Source organism: Eretmochelys imbricata, chromosome 23, assembly GCF_965152235.1.
Source record: "Eretmochelys imbricata isolate rEreImb1 chromosome 23, rEreImb1.hap1, whole genome shotgun sequence".
Classification (NCBI taxonomy): Eukaryota; Metazoa; Chordata; order Testudines; family Cheloniidae; genus Eretmochelys; species Eretmochelys imbricata.
Window position 1 is genome coordinate 7,347,905 of NC_135594.1, and position 20,525 is coordinate 7,368,429.

The 20,525-nt window shown below is 47.8% G+C and overlaps 1 protein-coding gene across 2 annotated transcripts in view; it reads right to left on the minus strand.

Moving 5' to 3' along the window:
* Window positions 1–20,525, minus strand: part of CLPTM1 (CLPTM1 regulator of GABA type A receptor forward trafficking) — a 46,741-nt gene that overhangs the window by 11,785 nt on the left and 14,431 nt on the right. For both annotated transcript variants that reach the window (XM_077840715.1, XM_077840716.1), the window contains exons 4-8: window positions 19,698–19,856; window positions 17,557–17,674; window positions 5,137–5,222; window positions 2,357–2,477; window positions 422–666 (exon numbers count right to left, since the gene is read on the minus strand). In XM_077840715.1, coding sequence (XP_077696841.1) covers window positions 422–666; window positions 2,357–2,477; window positions 5,137–5,222; window positions 17,557–17,674; window positions 19,698–19,856 — 729 coding nt within the window. The remainder of the gene's footprint in view (window positions 1–421; window positions 667–2,356; window positions 2,478–5,136; window positions 5,223–17,556; window positions 17,675–19,697; window positions 19,857–20,525) is intronic.

Sequence of the window (20,525 nt, forward strand, 5' to 3'; positions counted from 1 at the left end):
GGCCATTTGGGAATGTTCTGAAAAGTGCCTGAATGACTTAGGGGCCTAAGATGCATTTTCAGAAGTGACTTTGCCATTTGGGGTTCAGGCTCCTCAGTCACTCTTACTGCAGCAGCTCAGGTCTGGCTATGTTAAAATTACGCTGACAGCATGAAATGAGGAGTTGTTGGAAAGTCAGGCCAAGACAGGACTGGATGGAGGGGGACAGACCAGGAGTGGAGAGGTACACTTGGGAGTCGTCCACATAGGGACAGCAGCTGAAGCTCTGCGAGTGGATGAGACCGTGGTCAGAAAGGATGGAGAGGCACGAGCCTAGGGCAGAGCCCTGCGGGACTTCTACGGACAGTGGCAGAGAGAGGGACCCACCAAAAGCAAAGCTGGAGAAAACCCACCCAGAGGAGATCTGTCAAGGCTGTCTAACCTTTACAGAATCCTGCTCCTCATCAGATTGCTCGTACAAGTCCTCGCCCAGGAAGTGCCATGGGGACTTGGTGCTCTGCGCGGCATAGAGCTGCCAGCGCCACAGCGAGAGTGGGCAGAAGGAGAGGCGGAAAGGCAGCCGCTCCACTGTCTCGTTGATGGGGAAGTAATCCTTCTGCAGGTTCCAGTAATCGTTGAAGTAGAGGATGGGGTAGTAGTCACCACTGACTGCATCAAACTTCACATCTGCAGCAATGGGAGAGAGCGCAGAGACAGGCCTGAGAGCGCAAACAGGGATGGGGATAGCACAAAGAAAGCTACCTTCATGCACTCGGACAGATGATGAGGGAGACCCACCTCATCCTGCAACTACAGAAACCATCCTAGACCAGCACCAGCAGGGAACCCCAGACCAGCAACTGCTTCTGTACAGCTGGCTGCACATGGAGCTTGAACCTCCCGGCCTTCCCTCAGGAGAAAGATGCCAACTCCTGCTGTATACAGGCTACTCTGAGCACTAAGCGACTGCCAGAGTGCGATGGAGGGGGGTCTTGCTTTTCCACAGAGGAATGGGAGAATATAGCACTGTTCTCTTGGTGCCCAACTAGGTTCAGCATTGTCTTGCAGAGCTCATACCCATTCCCTCTGTGTATATTACTGACCAAGCTCAGACTCAGGTATTAAAAGCAGTCTGACAGCATCCAATTAACACCCTCTGGAAACTAGGCCATTTGCAGAATTCCAAAATATCAAACTGGCTTCTGGGGAGTTTATGGTGCCAGCTATTTTCTTCGTGATTTGAATCTCAAGCTGATGGATAGTGCCAGTCTAACAACGCTGGAGACGGATGTTCATTTAGCCACAGAACGGGTAGTGCGTGGGGAGCAGCAGGGTAAGTCTGCCACATACATCCTTCCCTGACAAAGTAACAGAGTCCTTACTTAGGGGGCCACCTGGTGAGAGTTTAAGCTCCATGACCTATTCAGTCCTGGGTTGCCACTGAGACAGGCAACACAGGGGCCCAATTACAAGGGTGAATTGGTTTTGTTTTGTTTTTTTTGTGCGCTGTGAACACCTGCCTCTTAGATGCTGCACTGAAGCCATTAACTCACTTCCCGTAAGTAGGCTTGGCGGAATTCAATTTGCATTTTTAAAAATAATTTTGACAGATATCAATGCTTATTTCTTTAAGCGTTTATCCAATTTTTACCTCTTTTTTCACAGTTGCAGGATATTATGGAGGGAGGTGTTTGACAATTATTTAATGCCAGACGTTGAGATTAAGAAAGTTAAAGGTCCCTAAAAAGGTGCTCTGCTCTAGTTCTGCTAATGCTGGCATTTAACACCGTCTTATGCACATTACGGTTGGACTCAAGTTTTCAAGCAGCATTTCTCTTAATTGATGTTGATAGGTAGGCAAAGTATCATTGATGGAAATAGTCTTGTGTGTGTGTGTGTGTGTGTGTGTGTGTGTGTGTGTGTGTGTGTGTGTGTGTGTTGAAATCAGTGTTTACCAACATTTCCTGCTAAAAGTCCAATCCTTCCAGCCTACTCACAAGGCCATGAATAGACGGTAACAATTTAGTTACTACCAACTCAGAGGAATTTATACTACTGGACTAGAGGGAAAGTCTCCAATATTCCATTCCCCAAACCCTCAACTGCCCAATCCACAAGTATTCTGAAGAAAATAAGCTAGTCCAAAGCAGACAAAACCAACTCCACTCACATGCAATTACTACATTCCAACAAGAGCCCCAAACTGGGCAAATAACAGAGGAAAACTCTGCAGAGAACTGTGATGGGAGGAGATGGCAAGACCAGCTATAAGAACCAGACAGATCAGCTCTGAAAAGAAGAGTTCTTCGAGCAAAAGCACACGTTTCAAAATGGCATCTCAGAGAATGGGAAGTGCTGGCATATCCCAAATTCTTACATTGGTCCAGAGGCGGTGGCACACTACCCTTCACCCAGGGAGTATGATCGTCCACTATGTTGATGGTGAGATTAGGGTGCCAGTGTGAGATCACCTCTACAGGGCCGAAGTCTTCTGCTCTCTGCAACAAGAACACAAAGTCACATTTGGTACAGGGGTGCTGGGGCATTTCACTGCTCTAGCAATAGCAAGAGGGCACCACGTATACAAAAACATCCAATGCAGCTCATTAGATTTGGAACTGTAGGTAATTTTGGATTTGGCCCTGGGGAAAGGATGCACAGATAAAGGCACTGGACTTCCACAATGCAGCTAGAGAGACCACCTGACAGGGATGGAAGGACCTGACGGGTTTAGGACCATGAGGGAGGCAGAGGGGAAGACAATTTCATCTAGATCTCGGACAAACATCAGCAGATGTAGATAGATTAGAGGAGATAAACTTGGAGGAATTCTGCGTCATTGTGCAATGCACAATTTTGTAGAAATTAATGTGTGCGCAGAATTTCCTTTCCCACACAGAAATGAGCTGCAGTGCTAACAGTCACCACTAGGGGTCACTGGACATGGCAGAGCCCAGCCCACACATAGAAGACACTGCTAGAGGGAGGGGGAGGGAGAGGGAGCTAGAGGTTCCTCACAGCTGCAGTTCCTGGGACCGAGCATCAGGCTGTTTCTCCCTCTGGATCCCTGGGCTTGGGGGTGGGGTGGGAATGGGGAAGAGGAAGGTGGGTGTCTGGGCAAGGGGGGAGTCTTGCAACTGGGCTCTGGGAGGGGAGGGGTTGTGGGTATCTGGCCCCCCTGGCTGGACTCTGGGGGGCAGAGAAACAGGAACTGGGTTGTCACAGGGGTTTCTTGAACTCTCTACTCCTGGGGGAATTTGTGTCTGTCTGTATTGTTACAAACATACTTGCTGACAGGTATTTTGAAATAAATTATCAAAATAATTGAAACTGGTGTGATTATATAGTGTTAGTTTGACAAATAAAATGTGTCGAATTTTGCAGAATTTTAAAAGATTGTGTGTAGAATTTTTAATTTTTGGCACAGAATGCCCCCATGAGTATAAATTGTACAAGTCAGCTAGATGGAGAAGGGCACAAGTAAATTCATGAATCTTTTACACATCAAAACTAGGAGATTTTTTTTACAATTTAAAACCCATAAGAACTCGATTTGTTCTGCTAGGTTTTAGGTAGCAAGTGTCTTCATAATGCTAGTTACTAACCCTTCCAAAGGTGCTGCTTTATTTCCGAACCAGGTCTGGAAAAATCACTTCATAGGCCTTTGGCTCCATGTCTCTTTCACTTCAGCCAATCAACCCCTTCAACCGTCCATCAGTTTTTCCTCTCCTATGGGCTTTTTTGTGTCTTGTGTTTTTTCCATCTTTGTTCTCCTCCAGCCAGGAGGGAGCGAGAGATTAACACAAGTACAGAAGAATGACCAGACTGGGACAGGCCAATGGTCCATAGCCCACTATCCTGTCTTTCGACAGCGATCAGCAGCAGAGGGAGTGAACAGAACAGGGCAATTTATTGAGGAATCCATCCCAGCTTCTAGCAGTCAGAGGTTTATGGACACCCAGAGCTTGGGGTTGTCAGCATCAGTCAGGCACAGACAGGCAAATGAGGATTAGATCAGACCAGACCACAACTAGCAAGGTGGCCTCTCATAATGCTTCTCTGCAGCTTACAAGGCTGCATGAGGCTGCAAATCAGCAGCACCTGTGATCCAGTCTGGCACCCTGCAGTAAATAGCACTGGGTTGTCCTGGGCCCAGAGAACACTCAGAACAGCAACACACATGCCTTAGGGGTGAGCGTGCCAGGTCTGCCCTTTGCAATACAAGGGCAGGAGGAAGCCCTCTGTAGTTGGTTTCTACTTCTCTATCATACTCAGATTTGTATCCATTTTCAACAGAGGGTTTAACTGGGCTCCCTTTCTGAGTTAACCCGTTAACAGAGTTCTTCCTGGGACCCTTCTCCTCCTCAGTCACAGACTGCTCTGTCACAGGACTGGAGAGCTGAAGTGAAGAGGGAAGTTCCACAGGAGAGACAGAAGGGGAAGTGATAGCAGAAGCACAGGTATGGGAGCAGGAAAAGGTAGTGGAAACAGAGCCAGGGAGGTCAGAGTCCCCCAGTGTGATCGTTGGACAAAGGGGTGAAGGAAAACCTTGTATCAATACATCAGAGGGAGAACAAGGTAACAGTTCATTAAAGAGAAGGAGCAAAGAATTCCACAGAAACATTTCCGCAGTACCAAGGATCAAGGAGTGTGAACCAACAAACATCAAGGGAACATTTTGGACTTATTCACTGCTGAGTTTAAGTTCTATTTCCCACTGGTTGGGAAAAGCATTAACCCACAGCAAACAAAGGGATATAGAGAGGATTTAAAAAAAAAAACTGATTTCTTAAATTACCAATCCACTTGTAGCAAAGCTGCTAATTCCCCAGGTAATGACACCCGGGATACAGCAAATTCTGCAGACGTCCAGGTTTTGCTAGGGAGTTAAGATGTACTTTGAAATGTCTTTACCATGTGTTTTACAAGTCAATTTGCTTCATGGCCTCCCTGCGAAATGCTGTTGGCCAGTGTAATCTCTCCAACACCCACCCCAGCAGAGACCCTGACCATCCTTCCCATTCTCTTGGGGTGGAAGTTAGTACCTGACTGCAGCAAAGTCTAAACGTCTCTCCAAGCACAAAGATGCACCTGGGTGTGGAAGCAAAGGAGAGAGAAAAGCCATGGCCTCACTGAACGAGGAAAGCGGTTCGTTACCTTTATCATTTCTGGATCTGCTTCCGTCTCCCCCGTCAGAAGATTCTTGGTTTTTTGGAACCGTCGACGTTTATATTTATTTATCACTAGAAGGAAAAACAGGCAGGCGTGAGTAACGCTGAATTCTTCCACTTATCAGTAACACTCTCTGCAAGAGGCAACCGTCCAAAACAGATCCGCTTCAAGCTTCCTGAGCTCGTGACTTGGGACATAAAGTGGACCACTGACCAGCTGAATAAAAAGCATCAGTTCTTGACACTTCCTGAACATCCTTCCTTCAAACTGGTAAAACTAACCTGTCCCTATTTTATAACACCCCTCTTCTGGGCTCCTTTCCCAGAATCACAGCTGCAATGGCAGGAAAGTTAACAAACATTAGCAAACATCAATGCTGCTGCATAAATTAGCCAGCAAAAGGAACTACTCCTTTGCTATGGACACTTCCTCAGAGAGTCAGAGACCTCAGATCACCACCACTGCCAGAAGGATATTGGGGTAGAGCACATGTGGGTTTAGATCAGTGTTTCTCAAACTTTTGTACTGGTGACCACTTTTGCACAGCAAACCTATTAGTGCGACCTTATAAATTAAAAAAAACCACTTTCTTTTGTATTTAACACTGTTATAAATGCTGAAGGCAAAGCAGGGTTTGGGGATGGAGGTGGACAGCTCACAACCCCCCCCCCATGTAATAACCTTGTGACCTCCTGAGGGGTCACGACCCCCAGTTTGAGAACACCTGGTTTAGATTTATAGGCTCTCAGTAAATTAATATAAGAAAAGCATCCAATGGGGACATAATAGCTTCTTAAGAACATAAGAATGGCCATACTGCGTCACACCAAAGGTCCATTTAGCCCAGTAGCCCGTCTACCGACAGTGGCCAATGCCAGGTGCCCAAGAGGAAATGAACAGAACAGGTAATCACCAAGTGATCCATCATGTCGTCTATTCCCTGCTTCTGGCAAACAGAGACACCATCCCTGCCCATCCAGGGCTAATAGCCATTTGAACCCTGTTATATTCTTGGCCTTCACAACATCCACCGGCAAAGAGTTCCACAGACTGACTGTGGGATGTGTGAAAAAAAATTCTTTTTGTTTATTTGAAACCTGCTGCCTATTAATTTCATTTGGTGACCCCTAGGTCTTGTGTTATGAGAAGGAGTAAATAACACTTCCTTATTTACTTTCTCCACACCAATCAGGATTTTACAGACCTGAATCATATCCCCCCTTAGTCTCTTTTCCAAGCTGAAAAGTCCCAATCTTATTAATCTCTCCTCATACGGAAATCCTCTGATTCCCTGTATTACACAGGGCTTCACCTAGTTACCCCGGCATCGAGCCCAACGGCTTGTTTGACTAAAGCACACCATCCAGAAAGGCAGCCAACTGGAGAATCTGCCCCTTCCCTTGGCAGTTTGCACCCATGGTTAATCACCTCAATGTTAAATTTGTGCCTTACTTATAATAAAACTGTCTGGCTTTAACTCAGTAGCAGCCTTGCATATTTCAAAGATGGTCTCTGCAAAAGCCACATTGTGGAGATTTCTATAAACCTCACTGAGATTATGGTCAGATGACATTCTACCTAGCTTCATGTTACACAACAAAAGACAACCACATTCCCATCCTACGCAGCACGACACACTCCCTTTCCAACAAAAATTGCAACCACCCACTTCTGATTCATAATGCATTGCTTTTCTGTAACCTTCTAGGATCACCCCAACTTCTCCATGACTTCTCAGAAATAAGTTTCACTTACCATCCTCCAGAAGCCAACTCCTAGATCTGTTGATGCCCATCTGTTCAATTTTTTTTGTTTTGTTTTTTTAAAAACACAAACATGTCCCTTTCTAAAGGGCATTTATTCAAATTTGTATAATAAAAACAGACAGAGTTTAAAGCCAGAAGGGACCAATGATCTCTAGCCTGACTGAAAAAGGACCTTGAATTAATTCCAATCTTGATTTTAAGTGAGTAAGTGATGGAAAATCCATGAAAACCTTGTGACTTTACTAAAAGTAACTAAGGGGGTGGGGGAGAGGGTGCGGAGGAATGACTGTGGGAGCCCCATGGGAGGGGCACCCCTCCGCCACAAGGGGGCGCAGAGCCCCTGCTCCAGCCCGCAGCTGTGGTACAGGGTGCACAATCCTTGCTCCAACTGCAGCCATGACGGGGGTGGTGGTGGTGGTGAGGGATATGATCTGGATGCAGCCCTGGAGGATGGGAGGGCGCACACAACCTGGAGCACATAGCCATGGCAGGGGGCCAGCAGGGACACAGCCCCAGCCAATGGGGCGCGGGGTGCATGCCCCGCGTTAGAGGGTTTATTCCTTCACTCTCCTACTTTCCTGGTCCTTCTCACATGACCAGAGAGCAACAATACCCGAAGTCCAAAGGTGCAAACAATTTAATGTTTATTGGGGTGAACTTCCAGCAAGCTTAAATACAAGTTCCTTTTTCCTTATTTTCAAATCCCAATTTACTTCCTGTTTGCCCCTAATTTATAAAATAGTCTCAGTTATACCTTAACCAATCATTTTACTGAAATTTACCTAACCAAATCTTAACATAGTGTAACATGATTAGCTAACCAATTATATCCCACCACCCTAATTAGTTTACACCCAGCAAAATTAATTACAGTAGACAAAAAAAATCACAGAACCAGACACAGACCATGCAAATAAACAATAGCAAAGTAGGAACTATGATAAAATACAGAAGTGAGGATTTCACCACCACATCTATAAAGACATAAGGGTTTCCCAACTATGTCTATTGATAAGTGACTTCCTACCAAACAGCAAACTATCAAACTAAGTTTCCTTTTACATATTCTAGACTCTTCCCTTTATCTGGAGGCGATAGATCGGATCACCTTTCTAACAGCACCAGATTGACTTATTTCAATATGACTAGTTTGGAATGCGAGCATGACACCATACACTTCCCAGCTTCTGGCTGCCTCTGCTGCTTAACCAAAGGCCTTACCTTAAGAACAGGGCCTCAGACTGTCCCAGTGAGAGAAGGCCCTTACACAGGCAGACAGTGATTTTGATTCTCTCTTTTATACCCCTGTTACTAGCTAAATGATAAACATATACCTACATTCTTAAAGTATAGGCCTTTACAGACAGGCCTGAATATCTATATCTTAACACTCCAGCTGCAGCCATGGCCGGGATGTGTGTGGGGGAGATGTGTGTGGCGTGTGTACAGCCCCGGCAGGTGATGGGGTGGCATGTGCACAGCCCCCGCCACAGCCGGGGGTGGGGGTGGGGGGCCACAACCCTGGTGGGTGGGGGAGAGGGGTAATGCTGAGAGCTGAAGAAGTCATGGAGGTTCGATAAAGTCTCAGAATCTGTGACCTCCATTACTAAATTGTATCCTTACTTATAAACTGTGTTCAAGTCACCCATTAATCTTTGCTTCAAGTTCAACAACTCATTGACTATCCTGATGCTTAAATTAATGAAAACAATCACTAACCCAGTCAGTTTAATGACTATCTGTAGAGTAATGGCCGACAAGCAGGACACTTCCAGTGTGAGGGCATTCCCAGTGGGGATTACTGGAAGCACCCACATAATGAAGGTTCCGGACTCCCTGGTCCCACTGCAATAACCAGATGGAGCGATTCATCCAGAGAAGCAGACTGAGGAAGATGCAGGGTAGCTGGAATGGTAGAGCCATTGGGAAATGATGACCTCTCTGTGTGCATTCAGTCCATAGACAAGTACAAACAATTTGCAGATAGTTGTGTTCAACAAACCACAACAAAATGAAAGTGAGCAGCATATCTGACTAGCTGCTGCCTTATGGGAATCCTGCAGTGACTCTTGTTGCAGGGATGATCTGACAACAAATGATTAATCGAGTGGTTTAAAACAGCAATTCTAGTTTTAAGCTCTCTCTAGAGAGAGAGATGCAATCCTTTGCCACCTCGATGAAAGGACAGGATCCCAATTATTTTATTTCCATTAATGAAGCAACCCATTTAAAACAAGCATCTTAGGGCTTTTCTATATAGCAAATCAGGGTGGAGCCTACAGCTCACTAGTTTGTCACACAGTAACTCGACGTGTGGGCCCCCCTAGAGTGCACTAAAAGTTCCCCCGTGTGCTTTAACGTGCTCCAGTTTAACAGCAGTATGCCATAGTGCACTATAGACCTTTCCGTGCACTGCAGCAAGGCCAACCTAGCTTAGAGAGGAAGTGAAAGCAGCTATAAAAATATGGAAGAAAGGGGAACTCAATAGTAATGAACATAAATCAGAATCTCAAAATTGTAGAAAATTGATAAGGGAAGCAAAGGGACACAAGGAGAAATCTATGGTCAGTAGAGTTAAGGGCAATAAGAAACAGCTTTTTAAATATATCAAGAACCAAAAGAATCCTATCAATGGTACTGGTCCATTACTCGATGGAAACGGTAGAATTATCAATATAATGCAGAAAAGGCAGAAGTGTTCAATAAATATTTGTTCTTTATTTGGAAAAACCCTGATGTAGTCAAGTTATGTGATGACACTTTCCATTCCAATAGTAAATTATGAGGATGTTGAAAAAACAGTTACCTACCTTTTCATAACTGTTGTTCTTCGAGATGTGTTGCTCACGTCCATTCCATTCTAGGTGTGTGCATGACCACGTACCCAGTTGTCAGAGATTTTTGCCTTAGCTGTATCCATAGGGTCGACTGTGGTGCCCCACTGAGTGCCGTACTCATGCATCAGTATATTAGGCACTGCCAACCCTATGCCCTCTTGGTTCCTTCTTGCCAGCAACTCCGACAGAGGGCCAGGAGAGTTGGTTAATGGAACAAACATGAGCAACACATCTCGAAGAACAGCAGTTACGAAAAGGTAGGTGTGACGCTCTATACCCTAGCCCAGTCCTGCTTGATCTTCACGAGGATTCTGTGGAATGAACGGAACTTGAGGGAAGGCGCGTATCAGAGCGCTCGACAATGGGAGCAGGAAAGCATCCGACAAGGAGCCTCTCTCAGACCCCCGAATGGAGCAGAAAAGGTGGCACTTCCTGCTCTCCCTGGACGTGAAGAAGTCCACCAGGGGAGTTCCCCACCTTTGGAAGATGATGCTGATCACCTCTAGATGGAGGGACCACTTGTGGCAAGATAAGAAGGTCCTGCTTAGGCGATCTGCCAAAGTCTTCTTGGCCCCATGGAGGTGAGTGGCCACCAGAAGGAGGTCATGTTGTACACAGAAATCCCATAGCTGGAGAGCATCTTGGCAAAGAGCAGATGATCTGGCTCTGCCTTGCTTGTTGATATAGAACAGAGGTGGGCGAACTACAGCCTGTGGGCTGACGGTCCTGCCTGGCCCTTGAGCTCCTGGCTGGGGAGGTTAGCCCCCAGCCCCTCCCTCGCTGTTTTCCCTCCCCCGCAGCAACGCCACTGCATGGGCAGTGTGACTGGCTCCGGCCAGGCGGTGAGGTCCTGCTGCTCTGAGCTGCATGGTAAGGTGGGGGGGGGTGTGTGTGGGGTGGGGGGGAGTTTGGATAAGAGGCACGAGGTACCGCAGGGGGCAGTTAGGGGACAGGGGGCCGAGGGTATGGATAGGGGTCGGTCAGGGGACAAGGAGCAAGGGGGGTTGGATGGGTCGGAGGTTCTGAGGGGGGCAGTCACGGGGCGGGAAGTGGGAGGGAGCGGATGGGGGTCAGGATATTTGGGGGCGGGGCACAGCCTTCCTTACCCGGCCCTCTATACAGTTTCACACACTGATGTGGCCCTTGGACCAAAAAAAGTTAACCCTCCCCAATATAGAACATAGCTGCTGTAATGTCCATCAGGACCCGAACCACTCTGCTCTTTATGAGAGGTAGGAAGGCGTGGCAGACCAAGCAAACAGCTCTGAGCTCCCTGACATTGATGTGTATGGAGCGATCGAGACCAAACCAGAGACACCTTGCATGCTGAGATTGCCCAGGTGGGCTATCCACCCCAGGTCCAAAGCATCAGAGACGAGGGTAACCAATGGGAGTGGGGCCGCGAAGGGAACTCCCTTCAACACCAATGCAGGATCTTTCCCCCATGTGAGTGACGACAGGACATGGTCCAGGACTCTGACTAGATGGTTCAGGCTATGTCCGTTGGGGATGTAGACTGACGCCAGCCATGCCTGAAACTGCCTGAGGTGGAACCACAAATGCCAGACCACAGAAGTACAGGCTGTCACGTGGCCCAACAACCGCAGGCACGTGTGAGAGGTGGCGAGAGGAGTGGATAATGGAGGCCAGGGAGACCATGTGAAACTTCAACTTCTTGAGACTCGAGGCAGCGCAGGTCAAGAATTGTCTGAGGTCTCCTTTTGCTTTCAGGATTAGGAAGTAGCGGAAGTAGAACCCTTTCCCTTTCATGTCCCAATGGACCGCCTCCACTGCCCACAGGGTCAGGAGGTTCTCGACCTCTCGAACGAGGAGTTGTTCGTGAGAAATGTCTCTGAAGGGGGACAGGGAAGGAGGGTGGGAGGGAGAGTCGGCCATGAACTGCAGAGTGTAGCCCGAAGATATTACGTCAAGCACCCAATGGTCTGAGGTGAGCCACGACCAGGCCAACTGGAAGGGGCGCAGGCAGTTGAGGAAAGAATAAGAGGGTGGATCCTGGGAAGCGACCGGGTAGCCGTCCTCAGGTGCACCCTCAAAATGCCTGCTTCTGGAAGGACCAGGCTGGGCAGAGGAACAGGAAGATGAAGGGTGCTGCTGCTTAAACCTCGTCTTTGTCCTTTTTCCTGTAAGTGCTTGAACAGGGGATGCCCTGTATCTTGACTGAAGAGGTGGAGGATGGAGCGGCTTCCTAGCCTGCTGAGGAGTGTGCAGGCCCCAGGAACGGAGGGTGGCATGGGAGTCTTTAAGGCTGTGGAGCTAAGCATTGGTAAGCTCAGAGAAGAGCCCTGTTACCTCAAAATGGAGGTCCTGAAGAGTGGTCTGCATCTCCTCAGACTCTGGGGGACCGTAGCCAGGAGCTGAGCCTCATGACCACCACAGAGACGACCACCTTGGCCACTGAGTTCGTAGTATCCCAGGCCATCTGGAGGGTGCCTCGCGCTACCGCTCTGCCTTTCTCCACTAAGGTGGCAAACGCCTGGACCTGGTCCCATGGAAGGGCATCCTTGAATTTGCTAATGGAGTCCCACAGATTGAAGTTGTACCTGCCTCGTAGGGCCTGATGGTTAGACACCCAAAATTGAAGGCTGGCTGTCCAATAAATTTTCCTGCTAAACAAGTCCCACCTCTTTGCGTCTATTTTTTGGTGTGCCACTAGGCTGGCCCTGACTGTCCCACTCATTGATAGCGGACATGACCAAGGACGCTGCTGGAGGGTGGGCGTACAGGTATTCAAATCCCTTTGCAGGGACATAGTACTTCTTTTCAGCCTTCTTGGCGGTAGACAGAATGGAAGAGGGAGTCTGCCATACTGATTTGGCAATTTTAAGGACCTCTGGGTAGACAGGCAGCGCAACCCGGGCCGGGGTGGTAGAGGATATAACATTAAAGAGGTCGTCAGACTCCTTCGCTAGCTTCTTGACCTCCAAGGTCAGATTGGCAGCTGCCCTTTTGAGGAGGGCCTGGTGCGCCTTAAAGTCGTTGGGGGGGTTGCCTGTTTGGGATGCGCCCACCACCGTTTCATCCGGAGAGGATGACGACTGCACTGCACGGGGAGGGGCAGCTTCCCCGTCCTTGTCTGGGGATGGCTCCTTGGGTGTGTTGCCCCCACTTCAGATTCGGCACCGTGCTCCAATTCTGGTGTCAGTGGTGCTGGAGGCACCTTGTCTGATGTGGCCAGGGAGAAATGGTGGGAGCACACTCCATGGGTTCCAGTACAGCCACTGCGTGGGCCACGGGCTCTGTGCCACACCGCCACTGCGGGAGCTGTGCCAGCCTTGCCGGTTGGTGGTGACTCACCTTTCCTTGGTGAGGGGCTGAACTGCCACTCTGACCCAGACCACTGCCCATCCAGAGACCAGGGTGGAGCTGTAGAGGCCCGAGTCTGCTGATTGAACCTCGTCGGCGACCAGTAAGAAGAGGGCGAGGATCAGTGTCTGTTCGAAGAGCGGTACCAGGGAGTCGGAGACCAGTGCCGCGATTGGGAACTATCCCGGACCAGAGGGGACCGACGCCTGGGAGACCGCCTAGGCGATGGTGACCTGCGCCATGGTGATCTCTGGTGGGAGGTCCGATGGTACCCTGGGTATGGGGTTTGGTGCCTTAACTCAGGTGTCCTGCGTCTCATAGGTGGAGATTGTGGCGTGAGGAACCTGGTCTTCTAAACGGGAACCGGGACTGCGGTATCTGCACCTGTGGTCTGGGGACCAGGGATGTTCCACTGATTTAGAGGGCAGTCCCACAACCGGCTTGCCCTTGGATGCTGGGGGCCTTAGCGGGGCCTGTCACCTGGCTTGGTGTCTACAGTGCCAGCCGGCCTATTTGATCTGTGGCTGCCAGGACTGCTTTGGGCACCGAAGAACCTACGAGGAGCCGGGGCCCCTTGCCATTACCAAGGGGCAGATCCCTGGGTAGCTTGGGGTGGGGGGGTCGGACCATAACGGTATCCCCGTGTAGCTCTGGGGTGGGTACGTGGCCTGACAGGTCCTTTTCCTGAAGCCCCCTTCCCCTCTGGTGCTGGCAGGCCCTTCGTCTGCAGCCGCTTCTTAGGCACCAGTGAGGGGGAACGGTGCCGGACGGACCCCAGTGTTGGGAGTACGTTCCGCACTGATGCCGAGGTGCTAGGCATGGAGTCCAATTGGGAGGGCTCTGAGGCAGGACGAAGTGCACCCTCCATAAGGAGAGCCCTCAACTGGGTATCCCACTCCTTTTGAGTTCGAGGGCGAAAGTTTTTGTAGATTACTGCACTTGTCCCCCAAACACTTTAAACAGCTCTTGTGGGGGTCGCTAATGGGCATCGGCCTGCCGCACCTACTAAACTATACTAACACTTAACTTAATGGTCTAAGTACCTATAAACTAATACAAAGGAGACAGAACAATGGGTTGTAAGAACCGCTAACGCTCTTGCAATGCAAGACAAGGTGCTCTGACTAACTGTCACAGGCAGTAAGAAGGAAATCAGAGGGCGTAGGGCCGGCAGCGCCTAACATACCGATGCGTGAGCGTGGCACTCAAGCAGGTGCCGTAGCCGACCCTACGGATATTGCTAAGGCAAAACTCTCCGACTATGCACGTGGGCATGCACACACCTAGAATGGAATGGACATGAGCAACCACTCAGAAGAACAGCAGCTACCAAAGCTAGAAATTTTTAAATCACCTCATTTGGGTTACTTGCACCCAAGAGTTTAAAAAGAGTTGGAGGAGGAGCTTATTGGACCATCAATACTCATTTTTCAATAAATCCTGTAACTTCCACAGTTTCCAAAGAATGGAAGAAAGCAAATGTGCTAATATTTAAAAATGGTAGATGTGATGACCTAGGTAATTGTAGGCCTGACGCTGATCCTCAGCAAGATAATGGAATGCCTGATATGGGACTCGATTAAGAAAGAATAAAAGTAGAGTAATATTATTCATACCAATCTACATGGGTTTATGGAAAATAGATCCTAACTTGATTGGTATGAGATTACGAATTTTGCTGATAAAGATAATAGTTGTAATATAATAAGACTTCTGTAGGGCATTTAATATGTATCCCACACCATTTTGATTAAAACCTAGGAAGATACAAAATTAACATGATACAATTACTTTGAGACCTATCAGCATATTTAATTTAAAGTAAGGGGGGGCCTCATCAAGCAGGTGTGTTTTTAGCAGGGTTCTGCAAGGGGCAGGTTGCTGATTTAAAGATCTGGATTGCTTGGTCAACTGGGTGCCAGCAAACAGTATTATTTTAATACAGGTAAAGGCATACATCTAGAGAACAAAGAATGTAGGACACCCCTATAGGATGGGGGACTCTCTCCTGGGAAGCAGCAGCAGCTCTGAAAAAGATTAGGGGATCGTGGTGGATAATCAGCTAACCATGAGCTCCCAGTGCGATGCTGTGGCCAAAAGGGCTGGGATGCACAAACAGAAAAATCAAGTACAAAGTAGATGCATCCGATGAAGTGAGCTGTAGCTCACGAAAGCTTATGATCAAATAAATTTGTTAGTCTCTAAGGTGTTACAAGTACTCCTGTTCTTTTTGCGGATACAGACTAACACGGCTGCTACTCTGAAACCTACAAGTAGAGAGGTTCTTTTATCTCAGTATTTGGCATTGGTGTGACCACTGCTAGGATAGTGTCCCCCGTTCTGTTGTCCACAATTCAAGAAGGATATTGATAAATTGGAGCGAGGTCAGAAAAGAGCCATGAAAATGATTAAAGTATTAGAAAACCTGCCTTATAGTGATAGACTCAAGGAGCTCACTATTTAGTTTAACAAAGAAAAGGTTAAGGGATGACTGGATTACAGTATCTGCCTGGGAAACAAATATTTGATAATGGGCTTTTCAGTCTAGCAGAGAACAGTCTAACATGACCCAATGTCTGGAAGTTGAAGTTAGAAAAATTCAAATTGGAAAGACGGTACACATTTTTTAATTGTGAGGATAATTATCCATTGGAATAACTAACGAAGGGTCATCGTGAATTTTTCATCACTGGGAATTTTTAAACCAAGGTTGAATTTTTTTTTTTTTTTTTTTAAATAAGAGATGTTCTACTTCAAAAGGAATAATGTTGGGGAAGTTCTCTGGCCTGTGCTGTACAGGACATAACACTAGTGGTCCTTTTTGGCCTTGGAATCTATGTATCACATGGCAAGTAAGAGCACAGTAGAACAGAGGTTCTCAAACTGGGTGGCGCAGAACGTATTCTGGGGATCCTGAGAAACTTTGAGGGGGAGAGGGGAGACTTACTACGCACATTCAGATCTGGGCAGAAGGAGAGTGGTGGCTGCTGGCCAGGTGCCCAGAAGGGGGGTGGGGCACTGTAAGCTACTACAGACAAAAAGAAGGGGGGTGCGATCAAATAAATTTGAGAACCACTGCTGTAGAATCACATCATAGCTTGCCATCCACTAACTTACCATGTAGACAAGTCCTTAGTTAGAAAGCGCAAGACACATAAAAGGTACATGTAACCAACACAGCACTATGGTAGCCTCTCAGTTAGTTCTTCTAGTATTAGAACACTTCTGTACTGTGACACCAGTTATCACACACTACTCGAGCACTATATACATAATCAGACAGTCAGAGTTTAATGCTTGAAGGGACCCATCTGCATTCCCTGTAAGCTGCCCACTTGGGCAGCTGCACAGGAGACATTCCAGTGCTGCCCAGCTGATTAGCAGAGTCTGCACAGCCAGCAGCATGTGTTCAGGTGCCCCTTCCCCCACCTTGATTTCCCCAGCAGCCAGCTCACACAGTCTCCCACTGCGCCCCCCCAACCCCATGCTCACTCCCCTCGCCACATACCCCATCTCTGCGAGCAGGGGAGGGGGAGACAACAGGGCTCAGGATAGAGTAGGAGAGCTTTCAGTGTGTCTTAAAGAGACAGCATACGGGTTTCCCCAGCAGCCCGCACACCTCCCAACACACACTTGTATTATTGTTGCTGTTACTTCTTGGCACTTCCTGCAGTGCATGTATATTTGCTAAAATAACACTTTGAAAGAATAAAATTATAGTGTTTTGACTGGTTTATGCATTTCATAATTTTTATTTCTCTTTAAATTTGATTCTTTGAGCCATGAGTTCTAAAATGCCTAAGCTGTCCTGGTGGACTAATTATCCCTATGGTAACTTTTCAAAAATATACATTGTCTCTAGGTTTTTTGTTTCTACTGGTGGCGAACATCTGCACATACCTCGGTACACATAACATTTATGCTGCACATGAATAGAAAAAATTAGAGGGAACATTGGGGACCACCGCCTCAGAGTCTGACCTCCCGTGTATCACAGGCCACCAACAGTACCCAGCATCTGCACAGTAAACTCAACAACCAACATTAGACCTAAGCATTACAGCGCTCAGAAGACTAGACTATTATATGCCAGAGTCGGAGAACAGAAGGGACCGAGGGGCACCAGTGCCCAAGGCCCCCACAATTGCAGGGAAATGATTAAGTGAGACACACCCAGATAATCTTAGCAAGTGACTAGCACCCACACGCTGCATAGGAAGGTGAAAAACCCCGAGGTCCCTGCTACGCTGACCTGGGGGGAAAATTCCTTTCCAACCCCATGTATGGCAACCAGTTCAATCCTGAGGATGTAAGCAAAAACCAGCCAGCCAAGCACCTGAGAAAGAATGCTCGATGCCACCTCAGAGCCCTGGCCCCGCTACTGTCCCATCTCCAGCCATGACCATCCCCAATGCTTCAGAAGACGGAAATCAAACACTATTGAACCCCACCACACATGCCAGCAAGAGCAGTCTTACTTCGTGATGTGTGAACTGTAGCAAGTCTTCTGTACAAGTTCTTCTGTTTGGGATCAGGATGGAAGCCACTCTTCGTAAAATACACATGGACGTACATGGAGCCATTACGCTGCACACTCTGAAATCACACATACCAACAGGATGGTTAGCCGCCTCATTCCCTGCATTGGAAAACCAGGAACGACACTGCCTAGGCTACGCAGAGCAGTCTGCATCAAGCAGCTTACTGTGCCTGTCATGATCACTTCAAGGCACATTGCTTTCCTCTTCTGGATGCACTAATAGCATCCGTTATGCTCCAGTGAGTCCACTGGCTAATCCAAAGTGACATGGCTATTTCCTATGTAATGAAAATGCTTAATACATAGGGCCCATACGAGGGGAACATCACAACTCCGGTTTTATAACTAGATTTACATATCTCTACAATTTTAAACATAAAGCTTCATCACTACAGGACCATTGCTTTTTCCATGTAAGTGCCACACTTCCCTTATTTCAGTCTGCTGTTTATTTATATTACCATAGTGCCGAGGAGCCCCAGTCATGGACCAGGACCCTGTTGTGCTAGGTGCTGTACAAACCTGGAACAAAAGACAGCCTTGCCCATAAATTACCTCTGTGCATAATACTTGCATAATATGTTTGAACAGTGGGAATGGCTGCTCTCGGAATGCTACTTGTCTAATCATGACTAGATAAAGGAGGTTTCCCATGCTCTGTCTGGCCATAAGGAAGGCAGGAGCCCACTCTTAACCATACAGAGGCTGCAAAATATTCAACCTTTTGGGGTGACTCAAGAGATGAATCCCTGTGACTGATGAATAAGGCTGTTCCAAAGACTGTTTTGTATTACAGTAACACCATGGGGCCTGAGGGAGGTGAAGCCCCATTGCGTGGGAGCCATTCAGACATGGATGGTTTGAAAAACGTACAGCTTAATAGCAGACAAAACCAAGTGGGCATAAAAGAAAGAATATGGGTGAGAAGTGATAGGATCACATGGCCCCACCCAAAGCCCAGCCCCACCACCTCAGTGGCTCCACTTGCAACCTGGCCCCACCCCATCTTATCTTTGGCTCTACCCCCAACCCAGCCCAGCCCCCTCAGCGGCTCCAAGTAACTTTGGGTTTTTTTAAAAAATGTTTATGAGATTAAAAACTAAAAGACAACCAAGCCAGGCCTTGGTAATCCCCAAGGGCCATCTGTCTGCCACTGCAGTGGTCAGTGTCCTGTAGCAGCAGATTTTTAGGAGGAGTTTGGAGAAAGATTGGATAGTGGCTTGACAGATCAATTTAGAGATGATGATCCTTGCCTACTTATGGCCCAGAAGCAAGCACTATGGGAGCTACAGGCAAGCAGGCTGTTGAGGCAGACACTGCAGGAGGAGTGGCAGGAGACTACTTGCTAGCAAACAGTAACAGCTGGAAGGAGGGACTTGAAGAGTGATAGTATGCAGCTGAAGTCTGACAAGGCAAAAGGGGGAGCTAGCAGAGCAAATAGAAGAGGGAGAGTAATATAGTCCAACTGACATACCAAGAACACTATCTCAGCAGTGGCATTTTGAACAGGCCAGAGGTAGCAAGGAGCCAGAGTCGGGATGGGACATAAGGGGCCTGGGTGAGAGTTTTAGTTATATGGGCAGAGAGAGAAGGCTGGGTCTGAATAAAAGGAGATGTTCCAGACTTCACCATTACTGGCAGAGCAGCAGCTCGCCACCACCCAAAGACAACACTCATTTGCAAACAAGGAAATGGTGCTGGTTTTGCAAGCTGACCAATGCCTTGTGCATGTACATCTCAGCATTTGACTCCTGCTCTGGAACAAGGACAGAAAGGACATTGCAGGCAGGGAAGTTTATTGCTGGCCAAATCAGGAGAGTGAAACTCAAGCTTGCAACAGAATGCCAGCTACACCTTACTTATGGAAAGATCAGTCACTCCGTAAAATCCCTGAAGGCTGCAGAGGGAAAGCCTGCAATGCCTTAGCCTAAGCATTTCATTTGAGGCTTTAAAAGGAGGACATAGAGCAAAAAAGGGGAGAAAACAACTCATCTCCATGTCAGTGCTCCATTCTATGGCCCATTATCCAGCGTCAGGAGAAAAACCACCTAGGAAGAGAGAAATCAGTTATGTACTAACCTCAGGAATGTCTAACTCTGCATAGCGTTCATAGCACCCATCTGCATTCTCACCACTGGTCCAGTCACCATAGACAAGATCCCGTTGCTCCCAAAACAGTGCTGAGGTGACATTAAAATCTGTAAAGTGCTCATGCTCTGAGATATACACGTGAAGGTCCTGCAGGAAGAGGAGAGGAGGGTTGCTTCTGGCAGACAGCTCAACATGATGGTGACATTAAAATACTGAAGGGAGGGTGGGTGAAAGGGGATACTCTGCCAGGAGCAGATAGCCACCCCTGGATGGAACTCCAACTGTAATGCTGTATTACTTACCTGTGAAGTGTGGTTCTGCTCTGACACGTGGCCCCTTTTGACTCAGCAGATGGCTCACAAGAGAACAGTTACATCTGCTGGCTAACATACGTTTCTCCTGCTTTTGACTCCAGTTAACCATGCAGAGGCAGCACAGGAATGCGAGGGGAACCTGGAGTCTGGTGTGGCTTGTGTGTCATCAGGATCTTTAGCAGCATGCCAACTGACAAGTCCTGCCCTCTGTCATACCTATGTGATCCACACAGGGCAACAGGGTTGCAAAAGTTTATGTGCCCGCACAATCTTTATTGCTGAGTCAGAAAGACCCCAGCTTGACTCTCAGATCCCACGATGGGTTTGCAAGGAAAACAGCTCTAAAGCCGTAAACTGAGCAGGTTAGCTATGCAATCACTATGGGCTTGTCTACATGGGAAACAGTATAAGCTAAGGTCTGAATTTAAACAGCTACAGTTATATTAGTATAACTCCCTATGCAGACACCCGTATTCCCACAGAACAGGGCCTTTTTTTAAAT